At 46.4% G+C, this 21,132-nt stretch overlaps 1 protein-coding gene across 2 annotated transcripts in view; it reads right to left on the reverse strand.

The window, feature by feature from the left end:
- LOC115090966 (E3 ubiquitin/ISG15 ligase TRIM25-like) overlaps positions 1-21,132 on the reverse strand; it is a 97,874-nt gene that overhangs the window by 23,982 nt on the left and 52,760 nt on the right. The window contains exons 5-8 of one of the 2 annotated variants that reach the window (XM_029600694.1): positions 19,544-19,633; positions 15,562-15,651; positions 15,282-15,317; positions 12,817-12,849 (exon numbers count right to left, since the gene is read on the reverse strand). In XM_029600694.1, coding sequence (XP_029456554.1) covers positions 12,817-12,849; positions 15,282-15,317; positions 15,562-15,651; positions 19,544-19,633 — 249 coding nt within the window. The remainder of the gene's footprint in view (positions 1-12,816; positions 12,850-15,281; positions 15,318-15,561; positions 15,652-19,543; positions 19,634-21,132) is intronic. The other variant, XM_029600695.1, reaches the window with a different exon arrangement.

The raw sequence follows: 21,132 nt of genomic DNA on the forward strand, positions 1-21,132 counted from the left end.
ATTGTGTGATGTCTGCTTTTTTGAAATATTTTATTGGTGTTTGGAGAATGTTTAATAGTTTTTATGCGTTTTTAATTGTTGGATGTTCATAGCTGTTTTGAAACATTTATTCTGCTTATTAGTATAGTTTTACAATTATTTCTGTGTGGGGATCTATAGCTGCTTGCTAGTTCTGTTTTCCTAATAAGAGGTGTATTGGTTTTTAGGGACTGATTTAATATTTGTAGTGTTGCCTTTTCATAGATAGGGTTGCTCCTGTTTGAGTGTATTCCATAATACAGGTGTAACTGTGTGCGGATTAGTTTATGTGCATTACTACAGATCCTGGGAGTATGTTAGGTCGGTTCTGTGTCTGTTACCGAGATGAGATATTTTGCTAGCATGTAAGCGTTTGTATCGGTCTTATTTGTTGTGTTTTCTCAGAGGACATACATTGGTGGTAAACTGCTGTCTTTTCATAAGTAGGGCTATTGAGCCTGGAAATAGAAGGAGTTTGAGTTGCTGTTACTGAGATGTCACTAGAACCAGAATATCTTTTTTGTAGGGTGAGTTGTATGGGGAATGTCATAATTCTGCTTTACATCCATTATTGTGGGTCAGGGGGGTTCCTGTGGATACAAACTGTACTTTTACATCTAGCCCCGTGACGATCATGGGTCAGTGTGCCATGCATGTGAGAACCTATGGTGAGTTGAGTTACATTCACATTATAAATGTCATAATTAAATGATAAGTGTGCACTAAAATCCAACCCCATCCATAACCCCGCCCCCATATGACCAAAGCCCCGCCCTCACCCCACCCTCACGGGGCGAGGGCGGGGCGAGGGGTCACCGCAACATGAGGAACTGTATTGCGGGGTCACGGCATTAGAAAGGTTGAGAACCACTGCTCTAGTGGAAGTGGTGGTCGTAGAGGTTTTCCATATACGAGATGGAATGGAGATTTGCCCGTGGCAGCATGAACCTGGTTGTTATAGGCAAATTCAGCCCAGGGTAGAAGCTCGGCCCAGTTATCCTGTCTCTCATTAATGAAGGCCCTTAGGTAGGCTTTAAGGGTCCGGTTCATTCTTTCAGTCTGTCCATTGCTTTGTGGATGGAATGCCGTAGAAAAGCTAAGCTTCACTTGAAAACACTTGCAGAGAGCTCTCCAGTAGCGAGCCACAAATTGCGAACCTCTGTCAGAAACAATGTCCTGTGGAAGGCCGTGGAGCCTGAACACATGTTGGGTGAACAGGAGGGCCAACTCTGGTGCAGTGGGAAGCTTGGGTAGAGGAACCATGTGGACCATCTTGGAAAAACGGTCAACCGTGACCCATACAACCGTGTGTCCTTGAGAGGGAGGCAGGTCCACGATAAAGTCCGTGGCTATATGGGTCCACGGTTCGGTAGGAACCGGAAGCGGGTGTAACAGGCCAAAAGGAGAACCAGGGTTGGGTTTCTGGCGAGCACAGGTGGGGCAAGACGCCACATATGAGGCGACATCTCGCCGAATGGTAGGCCACCAGTAGTACCGGTTAATCAGTTCCAATGTCCTGTCACGTCCGGCATGTCCTCCAACCAAGGAATCATGGGCCCAACGTAGTGCCGTCAACCGGTCCCGGCGAGAGAGCGCTGTGCGGTCCTGCGAGACGGTAGTCAGAGCAGAGAGCCGAATCTTGGAGGGATCCAGTATGAACTGCGGAGAGTCAACCTCCTCTTCGGCACAAGTGGCAAGAGACAGGGCGTCAGCCCGGATATTCTTAGCAGCCGGGCGATATTGTACAATGAAATCAAATCGACTGAAGAACAGGGCCCATCGTGCCTGACGGGGGTTCAGTCGTTGAGCCTGAGTCAGAAACTCCAGGTTTTTATGATCCGTATAAACGGTGGTAGTATGTAAGGAGCCCTCGAGCCACTGCCTCCACTCTTCGAAGGCGAGCTTGATTGCCAGCAGCTCCTTATCCCCAATGGAATAATTGATCTCTGCAGGTGAGAACTTCCGGGAGTAATAAGAACACGGAATGAGTTGCCCCAAGTCGGAGTGCTGGCTGAGAACAGCTCCTACAGCGATGCTGGAAGCATCGACCTCCACGATGAATGGCCGTGCAGGATCTGGGTGGCGGAGACAGACCTCTGTGAGGAAGGCCTCCTTGAGATCAGCAAAGGCAGCAATGGGTCAAGGCGGTGAGAGGAGCCACACGGTGAGAGTATCAGGGAATAAAATGTCTGTAAAAGTTCGCAAACCCCAGGAAGCGCTGGAGGGCTTTAAGACCTGAGGGTTGAGGCCATTTAGTAATGGCGGCTACCTTCTCCGGGTCCATGCGAAAACCGGTATCAGATATAATATATCCCAAGAAGGGCAGAGAGTTCGCCTCAAACACACATTTCTCCAGCTTGGCATATAGGTGATTCTCCCGTAGAGCCTGAAGGACCTGAGAGACATGTTGACGGTGGGAGTTCAAGTCCTTAGAGTAAATAAGGACGTCATCCAAATAGACATTACATGGGAGTGAAGCATCTCTCGGAGAACCTCGTTCATGGGGTGCTGGAAGACGGCGGGGGCATTACAAAGCCCAAAGGGCATTACGAGATATTCGTAATGCCCATCACGTGTGTTGAACGCCGTCTTCCATTCGTCTCCCGGTCGGATGCGTACGAGGTTATAAGCCCCTCTCAGGTCCAACTTGGTAAAGATGCGGGCACCTTGAAGACGGTCCAGTAGTTCAGGGATGAGTGGCAGCGGGTAGCGGTTCCGCTTGGTAATAGCGTTGAGCCCGCGGTAGTCAATGCATGGTCGTAATGACCCATCCTTCTTGCCCACAAAAAAGAATCCCACGCCTGCCGGGGAGCGGGATGGACGAATGAATCCTTTGGCTAAGTTCTCAGAGATGTATTGAGACATCGCTTTGGTCTCTGGGAGAGAGAGGGGATACACCCGGCCGCGAGGTGGCGTAGAGCCAGGAACCAGATCAATGGGACAGTCGAAGGGCCTATGTTCCGGAAGAATCTCTGCCATCTCTTTGGAAAAGATGTCCCGATAACCTTGATAGGCTTTGGGCAATAGGTGTGTGGAGCAGAGATGCAGAGCACTGGGAGGATGAGGAAGCTTCAAGCACCGGTCAAAACATGCAGGACCCCAACTAACCAACTGGAAGTCATCCCATTTGATGACGGGTGAGTGTTGGCGAAGCCAGGGCAATCCCAACACTAAGGGATGCACGGCTCTCTCCAGGACGAGTAGGGAAATCTCCTCAGTGTGAAATAGCCCCGTCTGCAGGGTTACGGGCCTCGTAGAGCAGGAGATATGTCCAGGCAGCAAAGTCCCTCGTATCGAGGAGATGCGTAAGGGGGGATTCTTACGCTCGGTGGGCAAACCCAATTGGTTCACCAGTTCTGCCACAATGAAGTTCCCCTCGGCCCCTGAATCAATAAAGGCCCGAATCTGGACCTCCCCACTGGGGTACTTGAGGGTTACTGGCAGAGTGCAGAGAGGAGCGGATCCGGTAGCGCCTAGGTGTAGCTCCTCGGTATAACCTAGGCACGACCGTTTCCCGGATGCTCGGTGCAGGACGACAGGTAGTGTCCTTTACCACCGCAGTATAGGCAGAGGCCTAACGAGCGCCGACGGCTCCTCTCATCTGGAGTAAGTGGTGACCTGCCCAGCTGCATGGGTTCGGAGGTTGATTTAACCGCAGGGGAAATCCTCTGCTGAGAAGGCCTGCAGGAGACACGTGACTGACTCCTGCTACTAGACAGAGTCTCTCTATCACGCTGTTGGAGCCGGCGGTCAACCTTGCCTGCAATATCCATTAGGTCGTTTAACTCCTCAGGAATCTCTCGCCCTGCCAGTTCATCTTTAATCCGGCCAGCCAGGCCCTCAAGAAAAATCCCCTTTAAACAGTCATTTTGCCAATCCAGCTCCATAGCTAAGGTCCGGAAGTTGATGATGTACTCGGCCACAGGGCATGTGCCCTGTCGGAGATGCAGAAGCTCAGAGGCTGCTGTAGACTGACGCGCGGGGTCATCAAAAGCCAGACGGAACTGGCGGAGGAATTCCTGGAGATTCTGTAGCAGAGGGTCTGAGCGTTCTCACAAAGGTGATGCCCATTCTAGGGCCTTGCCATCCAGTAGAGAAAAAATATATGCCACTTTACTTGCCTCTGTGGGAAACTGGTTGGGTAACAAGGTGAACCGTACTTGGCATTGGTTCAGGAACCCGCGGCAGGATTTACTGTCCCCCGCATACCTGCTGGGAGCTGGCAACTGGGTATTGGGTGCGGCGCCAGATACAGAAGACCCTAGGCGAGTAGAAGCCTCTAGACGGGAGGCCAGTTGATCCACGGTGGCAGCAAGCGTGTTAATGCAGAGTTGCTGCTGTTGCAGGCGTTGCGCCATCCCAGGGATCGCCTGCAAGCTGGGGGACTCCGCCGAGTCCATGGCCTTGCAAACTGTTGCAGTCTGGGAAGCTGCTGTTCGAGAGTGGACCCTTGAGCCGAACCACCCTGGGTAGAGTAGCTCGGGAGGCGGAGCCACAGGCACAGACTCTTCACCCGGGAACCAGGAACCCCCCAGGAGGAGCCCGTAGGGTCCTGGAGCCTTGGGACTTAGGAGACTCACGTATGGATCTTCACCCGGGAACTGGGAACCCCCCAGGAGGAGCCCGTAGGGTCCCAGAACCTTGGGACTTGAGAGTGCAGATAAGCTCTTCACCCGGGAACCAGAAACCCCCCAGGAGGAGCCCGTAGGGTCCCAGACCCTTGGGACTTATGCACAGTGTCAGTCTCTATAGAAAGGCCCGGGCAAGGAGTAGGCACAGAGTCCAGCAGCAAGGGCCAATAGGCCAGGGAGCACAGAGCAAGCGGGAGCAGGGTCAGAGTCAGTAATGTCTTGAATGGAACTTGCAGGGTGCAATATGGGAGCCAGCAGCGAGTAGGCCTGAGCCTGGCAGGAAGTAGAAGGTATCAGGGCCCAAGATAGTCTGGCAGGAGTTCCAGCCCAGACCTGCGTAGGACGCTGTCCGGAGGACAGGAGCGCAGCAGCTGCGGCAGAGAAGCCGTGGACTGAGGCAGGCGGCAGGCAACCGCAGAGTCAGGAACGAGCAGAGGTCAGTGGCTGGCGGCAGGCAGAAGCAGAGTCAGGAACAAGCAGAGGTCGGTGGCTGGCGGCAGGCAGAAGCAGAGTCAGGAACGAGCAGAGGTCGGTGGCTGGCGGCAGGCAGAAGCAGAGTCAGGAACGAGCAGAGGTCAGTGGCTGGCGGCAGGCAGAAGCAGAGTCAGGAACGAGCAGAGGTCGGTAGCTGAAGCAATACAACAGAAGTGCAACTAAGAACTACACACTGTAGCGACCCTCGTTGCAAGGCAATGAGAGGACTGAAGAACGCCAGTTATATCGGGCTTGGGGCGTGGCGTGGCCAGCTCAGGCGGGGTCAGGCTTCCGGTGATCGTATGTCCATAACGCGCGTCCCCGCGTGTGCGCGGGGCGGCAGCGAGACAGCCCAGCCCAGCAATGGCGGACGCCCCGAATACTCAGCAGAGCCGCGGAGGCGGCGTTCCCAGCCTCGGAGGTGAGCCCTGATTACTGCCAGTAAGGGGGAAGTGGTGGAGACCGCAACACCCCTTCACCGACTCTCTGCAAACTGCTCTTCAAAATGGGAATCATGCCTGACCGCCATCAACAGACTACTCACGACATGCACCTTGCACTCAACCCCCAAAAAACTGAACTCCTCATCCTCTCCAACAAGCGTCCACTACCTTCCATTTCCCTCGCCTACTCCACCACGACATTCCCCACTCACACCCGTAGTCTGGGTGTCCTCATCGACAATCAACTCTCTTTCAAACCCTTCATCAAATCCATCCTTAGTGACTGCTATTTCAAACTACAAACTATAAAAAAACTCAGACCCCCTTCTCTACTTCTCTGATTTTCGCACAGTACTACAATCTATTATTTTTTCTAAGATTGACTACTGTAACTCTCTTTTCCTCGGCCTCCCTGCCACATATACCAAACCTCTACAACTCTTACAAAATGCCTCAGCACGCATCCTCACTAATTCCAAAAAATGTGACCACATTACACCTACTCTTATCGATCTCCACTGGCTACCTATACACTCTCGAATCCTTTTCAAAGCTATCTCACTCATCCACAAAAGTATCACTAATGAAAGCTACGACTGGATCAACCCTCCCCTTCTTCCTCGCACCTCCACCCGTCCAACCCGCACTGCTCTCCAAGGAACCCTATGTACCCCTTCCATTAAATCCACCAAACTCAGCTCCACAATGAACAGAGCCTTCTCCCTAGCAGGTCCCACCCTTTGGAATTCCATGCCCCCTGACCTACGCACTGAAACCTCCACAGCTAAATTTAAAAAAAACTAAAAACCTGGCTATTCATACAGGCCTTTCCTTCCTCCATGAACCGCCCTCCTGAAACCACCTAAACCTTTGAGTACACCTCCTTTATCTTCCAGCACTCCTGCCGTTTATAGCAACTCTCTCCTTCCCCTCCTCTTCCTCTCCTCACCTGCCCTCTGATCCTAACGCTTTTGCAACCTAACTTTTGTCTAATATTTTGTAAACTGTCCAACCTAACGCTTTTGCAACCTAACTTTTATCTAATATTTTGTAAACTGTCCAACCTTGCCTTGCCAGTTACTGAAGTTGCATATCTTCCTGTTTTACCCCGTTTGCCTTCCTAGTTCCCAAGCTGTAATTAATCTATTCTGTCCCCTACCTTTGTAAATACTATTAATGTGCTTTTAGATGTTTGCTGTTCCCTAATTCATAGTTTACTGTTCCATGTAAAGGCAACGCCTAAAGTTTTTAGTTATCTGTAAACCGATACGATGTGCAAACGGTTGTCGGTATATAAAAGTTTCTAAATAAAATAAATAAATAAAATAAATAATGCATAACAAACATGCAGGATAATGGAAAAGACCCACGTAGTAGCACGTATAAACTGAAATAAAAAAAACTGGACTTGCTACTAGGAGAAGCTCATTGAATAATAAGTAACCTTCATACGTAGCCACTGTAAGTTGAGTGGCTATCGTGAAGATAAACCCAGTAGACATGGGTTTTTTAATCATTAGGTTACTTATTGTAACCTAATGTAACCTATTGTAAAAGACCATGGCCTGGATTTATCAAAATGCACTAAATATTGCATGTGCTAGAAAAAGGGGCATGTTTTATGGTATTAGGCAGTTTATTACAATTTGTGCTAATACCTATGCAAAGTTACCTCAAATTTTGATAACATTTATGCAAGTACCAGGCCATAAGAACCTGGATTGGCCACTATTGGAAACAGGATGCTGGATGTTCTTATGTTGTATTTCCTACATACAACCACTGGGGGGACCATGTTTACTATCAGGGCCACTGAGGAGAGAGTGTGAGAGAGAGAGAGTCTAGCTATAATACCATCACACTAGATAGGTATTTATATCTCTATGGGAGGCCCACCTAGTAACTCGAGGTGAGGTTTAGGTATTAGTGTAGGGCAGAGGTGGGCAATTCCGGTCCTCGAGGGCTGCAAACCAGTCGGGTTTTCAGGATATCCTTAATGAATATGCATGAGAGAGGCCTGCATACACACTGCCTCAGTTGTATGCAAATCTATTTCATGCATATTCATTAGGGGTATCCTGAAAACCTGACTGGTTTGCAGCCCTCGAGGACCGGACTTGCCCACCCCTGGTGTAGGGGTTAGGGGCCACTTTGACATTCAAAGTGAGATGTACGAACAGAACAGTGCTCTCTTGTGAAGATTTGATGACCTTTGGAGTGAGGAAACTCACTCAAAGATGAGATTTGTGCAGTGTTCTCTCAACCTAGCTTGATGAATTCTCTACCTGGGTAACCTAGCTTGATTAATTCTCTACCTGGGTAACATCAAGCTAGATTGAGAGAACACTGCACAAATCTCATCTTTGAATGAGTTTCCTCACTCCAAAGGTCATCAAATCTTCACAAGAGAGCACTGTTCTGTTCGTACGTCTCACTTTGAATGTCAAAGTGGCCCCTAACCCCTACACTAATACCTAAACCTCACCTTGAGTTACTAGGTGGGCCTCCCATAGAGATATAAATACCTATCTAGTGTGAAGACATTATGGCTAGGCTTTCTCTCTCTTGCTCTCTCTCCTCAGTGGCCCTGATAGTAAACATGGTCCCCCCAGTGGTTGTATGTAGGAAATACAACAATTCTGATACTTATCTCAAAGTCTGAAAAAGTTATCACAATTTGAGGTAACAGCGCTTTGCATAAGTATTAGCACAAATTGCAATAAACTGCCTATTACCATAAAACACACCCCTTTTTCTATCACATGCAATATTTAGTGCATTTTGATAAATCCAGGCCATGGTCTTTTATTTCATTTACCTTTGCTGCACTCCCACGGGAGACGTATTTAGAACCCTCTGGCAGGAGTATCATGGAGGAGGCTGCTGCCTCTTGCAGACGGGGGGGGTGGGGAGGTGATGGTGAGGGAGGTTCTCATGGAAAGTGCCCAGTAAAGTGCGTGCACTAAGGAGGGAAGGCTTGGGGTGAAAAACTACTCCTGCATAGCTCAATGTGGGGCACCATGAGCTGATCTTCTGCACCTGCAATTTCCTACCATTCCGCTTCGGAGCTGTGGGCCCTGCAATAAGCAACTCCACTAGTGTGAATCTGAGACACATAAACAGTTACCACCACCACTACTACTACTTTCGCATTTCTATGGCGCTCCCAGACGTACACCAATGTGTGTATGTCCAAACCAGGGGCGGACTGACCTATCGGGGGATTGGGCTTCCCTCGGTGGGCCGGTCACTCCTGTCACGTGATTTTTTTTTTGTATTATAAAATTTCCAACCAAAGTATTAGGGGGCGCCGCGAGCAGTGGTATCCCGAGGGGAGCCAATGCCCCCGGGCGCAAGGAGGCTCATGCGGCCGCTGAGCAGTAACACGTATATAGCAGGCAGATCGGCAGGGCCGTGGTGAGGCTCACGTCACCACGGCCCGAAGAAAAAGATTGCGTTTAAACGCGCTGATGCTCCTCCTCCTTCCTGCCCGTGCGGCCCCGGAAGTAAACGTTGCCGGAGCCGCGTGGGCAGGAAGGAGGAGGGGCATCAGCGCGTGCAGAAGAGGAGCAGCGCTTACGGGCCGCCGCGAATCATCGCAGCGGCCCGAGAAGAGGAAGAGGCCCGGTAGCAGGACCGCCACGGTCCAAGAAGATCAGGGCCGCTGCAGAGCCCATCCTGCGGAGACCCGCGAAGAAGAGGCCCAGAGGTGAGAGAGAGGCTGAGGGTCTGTAGAGTGTGTGTGTGTGTGCGTGTACGAGATGAGTTGAGAGATTGTGTGTGAGAGTGAGGACCTGAATGTTTGCAGAGACAGCATGTGAGAGCCTCTGTGTGTGTGAGAGAGCATGTGAGAGTGAGAGCCTGTGTGTGTGTATATATGAATGAATGAGGGGAGTAGCTGGCTTGTTACGGCGGTTACTACCCCAAACCAAATAAGCCTGATACTTCAATTTCAATGCATATACAGCATAGTTCTCTGCTTCAACGGCAGGGGAGAAGAAAAAAGGGTTCGCACTCACAAAGCGGGGAGTAGCTGGCTTGTTACGGCGGTTACTACCCCAAACCAAATGTGCCTGATACTTCACTTTCGATGCATATCTAGCATGGCTCTCTGCTTCAACAGCATGGGAGAAGAATAAACTGATACTTCAAGCATATCCAGCATAGCTCCCTGCTTCAACAGCAGGGGAGAAGAAAAACAACCAATAAGGGCTGTATAACAGTCTGGGTAAAACAAATAAGCATGGGTGTAGCTTGCTTATTGAGGCGGTTACTACCCCTACTACCCCTAACTAATCAAGCTAGATATTTCACTTGGATGCAGCTCCATCACTGCTCTCTACATTAATGGTGGGGGTGGAAGGGAAATAGAACCAAGAGCTAAGAGAAACAGATAAGTATGAGAGAAAAAATGTGTGAAGCTTGCTGGGCAGACTGGATGGGCCATTTGGTCTTCATCTGCCGTCATTTCTATGTTTCTATGATTGTATGAGAGACAGCATTTGGCAGTGAGAGCCTGTGCTTGAGTAAGACAGCATGTGGGAATGAGAGAGCCTGTGTGTGTGAGAGTCAGACACCATGTGCCAGTGAGAGACTGTGTGTATGAATGATTGTATGAGAGAGAGAGCATGTGACAGTGAGAGCCTGTGTGTATGAATGATTGTATGAGAGAGAGCATGTGACAGTGAGAGGCTGTGTGTGTGAGAAGAGAGAGAAAGCATGTGAGAATGAGAACCTGAGTGTGTGTTTGAGGGAAGAAGATGGAGAGAAAAGAAATAGAAAAAAAGACAATATAAAGGAATTGGCAAAAAAAATAAGAAAGGGAAGGTGGAAAAAAAAAGCCTGTGACCAACCGATTAGAAAACTAAGATCAGCCAGCAAAGGTAAAAAAAAAATAAATTACTTTTTAGTGATTGGCACATGTAATCTTTGGGAATGTGCAAGAATAGCACTTTCTCTATGCGGATCTCACAATGTACGAGATCAGCATGGAGGAACTGGAAGCCCATGGGGCCTGCACAGAGGAGGCAGCAGAATGGGCTTCAGTGTCAGTAGCAGCAATCGGTGCCTCCCCAAAAGCCATGCGGCAACAGTGACAGTGGCAGCAGAGGAATGAGAGAGGTTCCAAGGTTGTTGGCAAAAGAAAGAGAGGGGGTCTCTGCCTTTAGTGTGTGCATGTGTATGAATGGGACTCTGCCTGGGGGTGTATGTGTGTGAATGCATAGGTGCCTGCCTGGGGGTCTGTGTGTGTGAGAATGAATGTGTGCATGCCTGGGGGATGGGGAGGGGGTGGTGTGAAAATGAATGGGAGCCTGCCTGGGGGGTCAGTGTGTGTGTGTGTGTGAGAACATGAGTGTGTATGAGAAAATCCAAGGGAATAAGAATTTGTGTATGTGGGGGAGGGGGGGGGTGTGGAGGGAGAGTTTCTTAGAGCCTGAGAGTGTGTCAGTGAGAGCGAGAGGTTATGGTTGGTATAAGAGCATGAATGTGTATGTATGTGACGGTGTATGTGTGAGAGAGAATGGACATGTGAGTCTGTGTGAGAGAGAAAGGATAATCTCCTAATCCTCGACAATATCAGGGTGACTGGAAATAAAGAGCTCCCACAGAAGGGGACAGCAGGGGCTTTTTAAAATCCTTATTAGTTTTAATTATTGAATTATTTGATATATGTGCTGTTTTGAAATATTTTATTAGTGTTTGGGACATTGTAAAAAATTTATATGATTTTAATTAATAGAAATTCTATTTATCAGTAGTTTTAAAATATTCTTTTATTATGGTTTTACTATTATAACTGATGCTTTATGTTTCTTGATTTTATTTGTTTTATGAGGAATGGTGGTTCTATTTTTCTATTGTTAATACATGGAGTCTGGCTTCTTGGAGTTTCCATTTCAGTTTTTGTCATTTGTGCTCCTTCATTTTGTATTCTGCATTTGGTGAGAGTTTGTGTTCTGCATGCAAAGACTGAGATGAAGCATTCTTTTAGCATGTGGTTTCTCTGTAGGGATCTGTAGTAGCTTGGCCTGTTCTGTTTTCCTGATAGGAGGTGTATTGATATTTTAGATTCTGGTGTAATATTTGTGGTTCTTTTTCATAGGTGGGGTTGTTATTCTTTGAGTGTTGGCAAATAGTACTGTGTTGATATGGGAGGACCATACCGAAATATAGGGGTGTGTACATATATATATGTAAATTATATATGTAAATTATATTGTATATGTAATTGGTTACCCATGGGCCAGTATGGAGAAAAATCCCTCGGGCCACTATTTTCCCACAATCCGCCCCTGGTCCAAACACACATAGGAAGGAATCACTGCTTTATGCAGCTTACAGTCTAGTCAAGACAAACATATGTAACCAATAAGAACCTAAGGGCCATGGATTTATTAACAGTGATTTTCTTACTTAGCACTGTTCATCACACGATGGGAAAGTGCCTATGCAATGAATCAACCTGGCTGTCTGTCCAGAAGTACAATGTCTTTTGCTAAGCTGCACCAAACATCTGGAAACTTGGGATAAAGATAAATCATAGTCCTACTGAAAATGACCTGAACCTGATAAATGTGAGAGGATTTGTAACAGGGAATTGTTAAAGAATGCTGGAAAATGAAGGCATACGCGAGGATCAAACTACCTTGTTTTCATGTAAAAGGGACCCAAGGTAACTTCCTTCCTAAAAGACATCATCTCCCCCTCAATCACACTTTACTGGCAGCCATCGTACTTGAAAGCAGCAAAGGAAGGATACGATGCACTGAGATGCTAAATGTTGAACTATTTTTACAAAATGGTGCTGCCCTTGGGTATTATGAAGGGATTCAGTTAACCTTCATTTGAAGGAATTTCACTGTATTTTAAAAAAAGCATGCATAAGCCTTTACAGGTCGGAAGGGGGGGGGGGGGTGTGTTACTGACCTTCTCTTTTAAGACTCTTGACTTTCTAAAACACGAAATTACTACCCAATGTGGAATTTTAATTTGTTTCCAGAACTTAAAATGTACCTGATACCTCCCTGACCGTTTATTTTAATAATACATAATACTAATCATACTAAAAAGGTGGTTGGTTTGTGGGGGGGGGGGGGGGGTTTGGGCAGGGAGGCACTTATTAATAGGTAGTACACAAATACTGATGCCTTGTTTGGTCCTGTTGCTTGTTGGCCATTTTTGTGGTACATGTACGTTGCCTTAGTCAGCAAAATAGCCTTTTAACAAACCCACACAGTTTTTCAGCTTACCTGTCTTGAAGGGTTTGGGGGGCAGCCCTGGCTCTGAAAAATAAGAGAGAGAAATATAAGAGCAAAGTGGACTGGTTTCTGTAAAGGAAAATAAGGGGGGCGATTTTGAAAAAAAAAACCAAAACATTTACCCAGGTAAGTTCCCCCCACCGTAACACAGCTGTAAGTACATGTAGGGATCCACAACAGGCGTACATTTGCTGCATTAGGAGGCAGCATTCCCGAGGGCGCAGCAGAAGAAACGCGTGTAGATTGCATTTCCAAAATCTCTGCATGTCATTTTCCATGGAAAATGCACCCGGGGGAAGAGGAAAGGGGGGAGGAAACAGGTGCAAATCTCCACCTGTACTTTGCACCTTCATCTGCGGCACGTTTCAAAGTGGAAGCGCACGTCTTACTTTCACTTAAAAAAACCGGGGAAAGCCCACCAGTAAAAAGTAGCTGGAGACTCTGCAGCAAAGTGGGACAGTTCGGAAATTCCACCCCCCCACAAAAAAAAAAAAAAATCAAATATTGTTTTTCGTTTGCTTTCAGCTAACTTCTCTGTGAATGTATTGAAAAAAAAAATGAATCAAAAACAGGAGAAAACCAGTGACACCTTGCTTTCAGGACAATAATTACATGGCAGGGGTCACTGAAGAATTACAAAACAGAAGAAAATTACAAATGTTGTATGCACAGAGGCATATCTTCTGGACAAGGAAATATCAAAATGTATGAAAACTGTACAGCTAAAGGCAGCTTTGATATAATAACTGCATTTCTGTATTTCTGATAATCATGTCAATTAAGACATCAGTCATTAAGAATTCTGCTACAAAAAGCCAATTCACAGTTTAACATCTTGAAAGATGCACAGAAGGTGATAATACCCCAGTGGCAGACTTTCCTACCTCTCCCTTTGTTTCCAGGTTATCCATCTCTAATACTCACTACACACCTTCACATTTATTTATGTATTTATGTATTTATTTATTTATTTACAGAAGGGCTGAGGTTCAGCCGCAAAACAGCTAATTATCAGGCCAATACAGAACGGTGCGCTCAGCCGAGCGCACCGTTAGCCCCCGTTTGGCCGCGCATTTTCAACACGCTATTTTTACCCCTTATACAGTAAGAGGTAATAACGCGTGGAAAACGCGCAGCCAACCCCCCCCCCCCAAACTAATAGCGCTCATCACATGCAAATGCATGTTGATGAGCCTATTAGGTATTCACCCGCAATACAGAAAGCAAAATGTGCAGCCAAGCCGCACATTTTACTTTTAGAAATTAACTCCTGCCAAAGGAAAAACTGCTTTTCTGTACACTCTCCAACTTAATATCACAGTGATATTAAGTCGAAGGCCCCAAAATTAATAAAAATAAAAATCTTCTAAAAAAAATATATATATATATGCCCGCAGCCCGCGGGTTGGAAAACGGACACTCAATTTTGCTGGCGTCCATTTTCCAAACCCATGGCTGTCAGCGGGTTCAACCACCGACGCCGGTAAAATTAAGCGTCGGCTGTCAGACCTGCTGACAGCTGCCGCCTCCTTATTAGCCCGGGCCCTAATTTAAATACTGCATCGCGCGCCCAGGAGAGATGCCAAGGCGTGCTTTGGGAGAGCTGGCGCTCGCCTCGGAGCACCGGCTCTCCCGCGCAATTTACTGTATGGGCCTGTATGTTAGCCAAATATAGCTATCCAGCTAATTTAAAGGGGATATTCAGTGGTGCGGCCTTGCTGCTGAATATCCCCAGGTACTTTAAGGTTAGCTGATAAGTATATCCAGCCGTTAGGACAGCCCTATGGCGCGACCAGGGTTAGCCGCTTAACTTATGCGGCTAACTCTGCTCCACCCAGAAATGCCTCCCACCTACCCTGGAACGCCCCTGACTTATAAGCATACAGCTTTGAATATAGTCAGTTATCCATCTAAATGACATTTGAATATCGACCTCGGAATTTATAGTCCTCCAATCCACAAATCTTGGCGGATAGCAATAAAACGTACACAATAGTTAAGTCTGCATACAAACTGTAACAACAGAAAAGCTGTTCTGCACCTAAGCTCTGCCAAAGTGCGTTCACCCTCTGCCTTCTTAAATGCATTTTAAAACATGGCAAGAAAATCACCCAAGAGATCACAAAAACTGGATCAGCCCATCTCTACAGCCAATATACAGCAGTCAGCCTAGGATATGAGTACCGCAATAAGGCACCCAGGGGCAGGTAAGAGGCACAACGACCCACTGAAAACATGACGTTTTACTGTTATTGGTACTCACTAGTCAGGTGAATGAAGATATTTGGCAACTCATGGCACTTAAGCTCAAATGATTTCCTATCAGTGGTACAGGATCACTAGTCTACTGTAATTAGTACTTAAGAGGCGTAACAGCCACATTGTCATGTTCAGTGTTTCCGCACGCAGTAAAATGTATTATGAATGGAATTCCAAAATTGCTTGATGTTACTTACTGTCTCCTAAGTTCGAGTCTTGTTTGCCACCTCTGCCTTTGGAAATAGAGAGAAAAATACATCAAAGTAGCTAGAAGAATAATAGTTATTTTCAGGATCAAGGACATTTAAATCAAACTGAGAATTTCTGTGTTACCAAATCCCCATATGACTGACACTTTTTGCCTTCCTTTACAACTCTTGGTCTGCCTAGAAGGCAAAGAAACTACAGGAAGAATAGGATGGAGAATTTTCATCCAAGCACCAGCATCTATAACAGCAAATTAGATTAGATGTTTACCTGGACAAGGTCTCTGTTTACCAGCAGATGGAGGTATGTTTATCCTGGGAGGAATGGAAAGAGGGAGAAACATCTGCACTGGTTTTTCACCTGGATTAAAAACAAAAATTCAAATCAGTGCCCCGAGGAGCTGCTGAAGGAAAGTCGGCAGGCAGTGACTGAGCTGTTGGCTATTTCCATTTCTGAGACAGGGCAATAAGAATGAGCGTGCAATACCTGCAAACTTACCCTGTGCCCAGCGTCACTGCTAAGGTGGAATATTAGCAGCATGTAAAAAGGACACACTCTGTGCTGCCTGGGCATAGCAGACAGGTATTCTCTCTTCCAGTTTCAACAATATTATCAAATACTGTATTCTTCAGAGATTACTGACAAAGAAAAGGTCAGGGCAGACTGGGATGCTTTTCTCGCTAAGGAATGTTTACCTCGATTATCAGAAGAGAATCAGATATACTTGGACTCCCAGATCAGTGAAAAGGAAATTGGGCGGGCCATTAATTCCCTCCCTTCAAGTAAGTCCCCTGGTCCTGATGGTTATTTGGGAGAATTCTACTGGACCTTCAAATTTTGTTTATTATTTAGACTTAAGATCTTATATTGGGGCAGATTTTAAAAGCCCTACGCGTGTAAATCTAGCTGAGGTTACGCACACCGAACCTATTTTGCATAGGCACGGCGACGCACGCATGTCCCAGGGCTTGAAAAAAGGGACTGGGTGGGGCGGTCCGGGGGCGTGGCTAGAGGCCTTCGTGGGGCCGTTAGGCTGGGGAATCGCGCGCCGGCACTTGGCCGGCGTGCGCAACCTATGCCTGCCCAGAGGCAGGCGCAACTTGTAAAATAAAGGTGAGGGGGGGTTTAGGTAGGGCTGGGGGTGGATTAGGTAGGGGAAGGAAGGGGAAGGTGGGGGGAGGCGGAGGGAATGGGAAAAAAGCCATCGGGGCTCCCCTAGGGCTCAGCGCATGCAAGGTGCACAAGTGTGCACCCCCTTGCGCACGCCGATCCCAGATTTTATAACATGCGAGCAGCTGCGTGCGCATGTTATAAAATCGGGCGTACATTTGTGCGTGCCAGGTTGCGCGCACAAATGTATGCCCTAACATACCTCTTAAAATCCGGCCCATTATGCGCAGACTGGGAAGGCTACTGGCAATTTTCTACTGCCACTAAAGTATGGCTAGAGAAACCTGGGAAAGATCATTCGTTGCTAAAAATAAAATTACAGACTAATATCACTTCTAAATGCTGATTGTAAAATCTATTTTAAAATTATAGCCACTAGATTAAGTTTGATTTTAGAACATCCTGTCCATCCAGACCAGATTGGATTTATGAAGGGTAGGCAAATTTTTGATAACTCCAGAATTTTTCATGATCTAATCATTGTTGCCAAAACACAGCTATTCCCACTGTTAGCTTTATCCATTGATGCTGAGAAGGCATTTGATAGATTAGAATGGAAATATATATTCAGGATATTCAATTGGTTAGGTTTTGGAGAAATGTTCATTAGATATGTTGGGGGTATTGTATAGTAATCCACCCTCAAGGATTCTGGCCAATGATATTCTCCCCAATGGTTTTACATTGGGTAGAGGTACTAGGCAGGAATGTCCCCTTCTCCACTTTTCTTTATCTTAACCTTGGAGCCGCTTCTACTTGCCATTCGGCAAAATAGTAACATCACTGGGATTTCTATTGGGAATCAGGATTACAATTTTGCTACCTATGCTGATGACTTGTTATTGTTTCTTTCTTACCCTGAGTGTACTCTCAATGATTTATTGGCCTTAATGGGAGAATACTAGTCTTCTCAAGCTTTAAAGTAAATTGGGATAAAACTGAATTTATGCCGCTTAATACCTTATGTACCCAATCCTCTCTCCCTAAACTAGCAAATAAATGGTCTCCTGGAGGCTTTAAATATTTGGGGATTGCTTTTATTCCAGAAGCCAATCTTATGTCAGAAACATTAATGCTGCAAATTACAAAATTGCTGGAGAAAGCGACTCACCATTGGTCCCCACTATATTTATCTTGGTGGGGGAAGCTGGAGGCTATTAAAATGGTGCTAGCATCATATCTTAAGTATGTCTCCTTCTCTTTTTCCTAGATCCCTTTATGCCAAGCTTGATAGATTGTTAGTTTCGTTTTTATGGAGGAAGAAATCTCCATGTGTAGCACAGCAAACTTTGAAACCTGACAAAGACCAGGGTAGGATTGGCTTCCCAGATTCCCTTTTCTCTTAAGGTACGGAACTCAAAGGCTTTTAAATGATGAAGATTTACATTACAAACCCACTTGGCTTACCCTAGAAAAAGCCATGGTGGCTCCTTTGCCATTGAGCCTACTGCCTGGTATGAGAGCTCCCGAGGCCTTAAGGACGGTTCCAACTTTGTATGCTATGCATCAGGCTCTATACACTTTAGATAAATTGCTAAAGTGCTGTTGGAATTTTAATAAACGCTCCCCATTATGATATAAACTGCAATTACTTATTAATAATAAGATAATCAACTGGCCAATATGGCAAGCAAAGGAGATGTGGACTATTGGCCAGATGGCAGACTGTAGGCGATTGTTATTCTTTTGAGGAATTGGTTCAATGTTATTGGTTACCAAGATCGTGGCACTGTGTGGCTTCAGTTGTGTCACAGTATAAAGCGGATTGTTCCTCTTTTGAACACCCTTGGCTGATAACTCTGAATTTTACTCCTTATGTTTTAAATTTTATTCCCAAGGTCACGAGGCTTCCTTATTTTATGTAGAGCTTCATGCTCATTCCACTTATCGGTGTACAGGACTGGAAGCTGTATGGGAAAATGAGCTATCAATTGCACCTGGGCTCCTCAATTGGAATTGCCTATGGGCACAAACATTACAGATATCATTATCGGCGAGTCTCACTCAGACTTTATATTTTACAATACATCGGCTGCTAGGGACGCCGGTGAAATTGCATAGAGCTGGTTTGTGAGCATCTGGTGTATGTTGGCATCGTAAATAGGATGATGGAACATTATAACATATGTTGTAAAGTTGCACTAAGATTCAACACTTTTGGATCCAAGCCTAAAAGTTCACAAGAAGTTTGCCTCTTCATCAACCCATAACTTAACAAAATAGTTGTTTATACAGTCCTACGCCACTCTAGATAATTTAACTGCTAATCAAATTAAGTTGTTGGCTATCCTGCTAGCACATGCTTTGCAAATGGTAATTGGAAGGACAGTAAATTGCTTAATTGTTCTTTTTGGTGAAAAGCATGGGCCGGATTTTTAAAAAGTTACGCATGTAACCAGCCTTACGTGTGCCGGGCCTATTTTAAAAAGGCCCGGCGACGCGCATAAAGCCCTGGGACACGTGTAAGCCCCGGGGCATGCAAAAAGGGGCGGGGAAGGGGCGGGGCATGAGCGGTCCAGGGCGGGGGCAGGGTCAGCAGCTCCTGGCACAGCGACCATTTGCTGCTGTGCCGAGGATTGTTTGTCGGCAGTCAGCCGGCAGGCGCAAAAGGTAAAATAAAGGTCAGGGGGGGTTATAGTAGGGCTAGGGTGGGGAAAGGTTAGGGGAAGGGGTGGGTAGGTCAGGCTAGAGGGAAGGGAAGCTCCCTCTCAGGCCGCTCCAATTTCAGAGCGGCTTGGGAGGGAACGGGGGAACGGGAACGGGGGAAGGCAGCGCGGCTCGGCGCGCTCAAGGTGCACAATTGTGCACCCCCTTGCGCGCGCCGACCCCTGATTTTAGAACTTGCACGTGCCTCCTTGCTAACGCGACCCCCTAATTTTAATATTGCATGGCGCCCACCTCGGGGGCGCCTGAGGCGCGTTAAGAGAGCGGACGTTGACTGTTCAGCGCCCGCTTTCTACGCGACTTTATTGCATCGGCCCCTTAGTTTGCCCTGAAGGCAAAGGAACTACAGGAAGAATAGGATGGAGAATTTTCATCCAAGCACCGGCATCTATAACAGCAAATGAGATTAGATGTTTACCTGGATAAGGTCTCTGTTTACCAGCAGGTGGAGGTATGTTTATCCTGGGAGGAATGGAAGGAGGGAGAAACATCTGCACTGGTTTTTCACCTGGATTAAAAACAAAAATTCAAATCAGCGCCCCGAACAGCTGCTGAAGGAAAGTCGGCAGGCAGTGACTGAGCTGTTGGCTATCTCCCCTTCTGGGATAGGCAATAAGAATGAGCGTGTAATACCTGCAGGCTTATACTGTGTCCAGCGTCACTGCTAAGGTGGAATATTTACAGCATGTAAAAAGGACCTTGTCTGGTGTGCTGCCTGGGCTTAGCAGACAGGCATTCTCTGTTCCTTGGTGACCATGCACAGCAGTCTTTGGAGAAGGGTCAAAAAAAACTGTGCAGCAGTGGTCACACTTTGGCCTCCAGATATGTCCATTTATGTGTAGTGGCATGCATCCAAGTTCACAGCAATGATAACAGGTGGTGTGCAGGGCATCCAATCCTAGAGGGCACTTTGCCAATATATAGGATGTCTATGCTCTGTTGCAGAGTGCTTGCAGGAAATAGATGTCTGAAGGCAGAACCCCTTCTTGACTCCCGGGGATGCAGGGTGGGCGATGCAGCGATGGAGACCTTGTGTGTGACAAGTAAGGCTTCAGTGCCCAAAGACCCTTGTCTTGCTGGTTAATGTTAATGTGTGGAATGGACTGTGAGATTGTGATGCTATGTCAGCAATAGAGGGGAGGGACTGAGGGATGCATGGTGTGCATATAGAAAGGCATGTGGTTAAGATACTCTGAATGCTGTCCCTTCATGGATATGATAGTTGTGAGTGAAGGATCGGGAATAATGAATGTGTAAATGGCAAGAGATGTCCGTTGTCATATGGACACTGCAACTTGTCAAGGCACTGTAATGTTTTCTCTTGACTGAGATGTGGTTTAATACGTGTGTGCGTGAGAGAATGTTTTTTCCATTAATTCCTCTAGAAACAGGGCAAATATATGTTAGAGAGAGAGTGCAATTGAGGCAGTGTAAAGACTGAAGTGTGAGCAGGTGTTTTTGTTCATTGCCCTTAATGTCAGGGCCCTAACCATGTTCAGCGCAGTCTCCCAATTATTTTCTAAAATGGATTGACATCACCCAAGCAACTTTGCATGTCTGAAATGGGATAACAAGGGTCTTGCATAGTGTAATGAGGCTAATGATGCATTCTGCAATTCACACAATACCTTATTATATACTCATTATTGTCCAGTTCACCATTATTCACCCTCCCATGCAGCCTCTACTCAAGCTTTCAATATCAAATCACTCAAATCTAATAGTATTTATAATCTGATTTTTCCTAATAAAACTCAGTGAGAAACAAGAGTAATAAATAAAAACAAGCAACAACAAATGGCAATAAAACTAACAAATTCAACACAAAATAAAACCAGAAACTATAATAGAGCATAAGATCAAGCATATAACAAAGCAAAAACAATAAATAATAAAAACCAAACCAACAATAAGAACATATAAATATCAAGCACTAAGAAGAAAAGAAAAATCAGGAAAGGTCAACTCTTAAAATTGTGAGAGAGGTAGGGGTTCAAGTCTCTGGCC

The sequence above is a fragment of the Rhinatrema bivittatum genome, chromosome 4, assembly GCF_901001135.1.
Source record: "Rhinatrema bivittatum chromosome 4, aRhiBiv1.1, whole genome shotgun sequence".
Taxonomy (NCBI): domain Eukaryota; kingdom Metazoa; phylum Chordata; class Amphibia; order Gymnophiona; family Rhinatrematidae; genus Rhinatrema; species Rhinatrema bivittatum.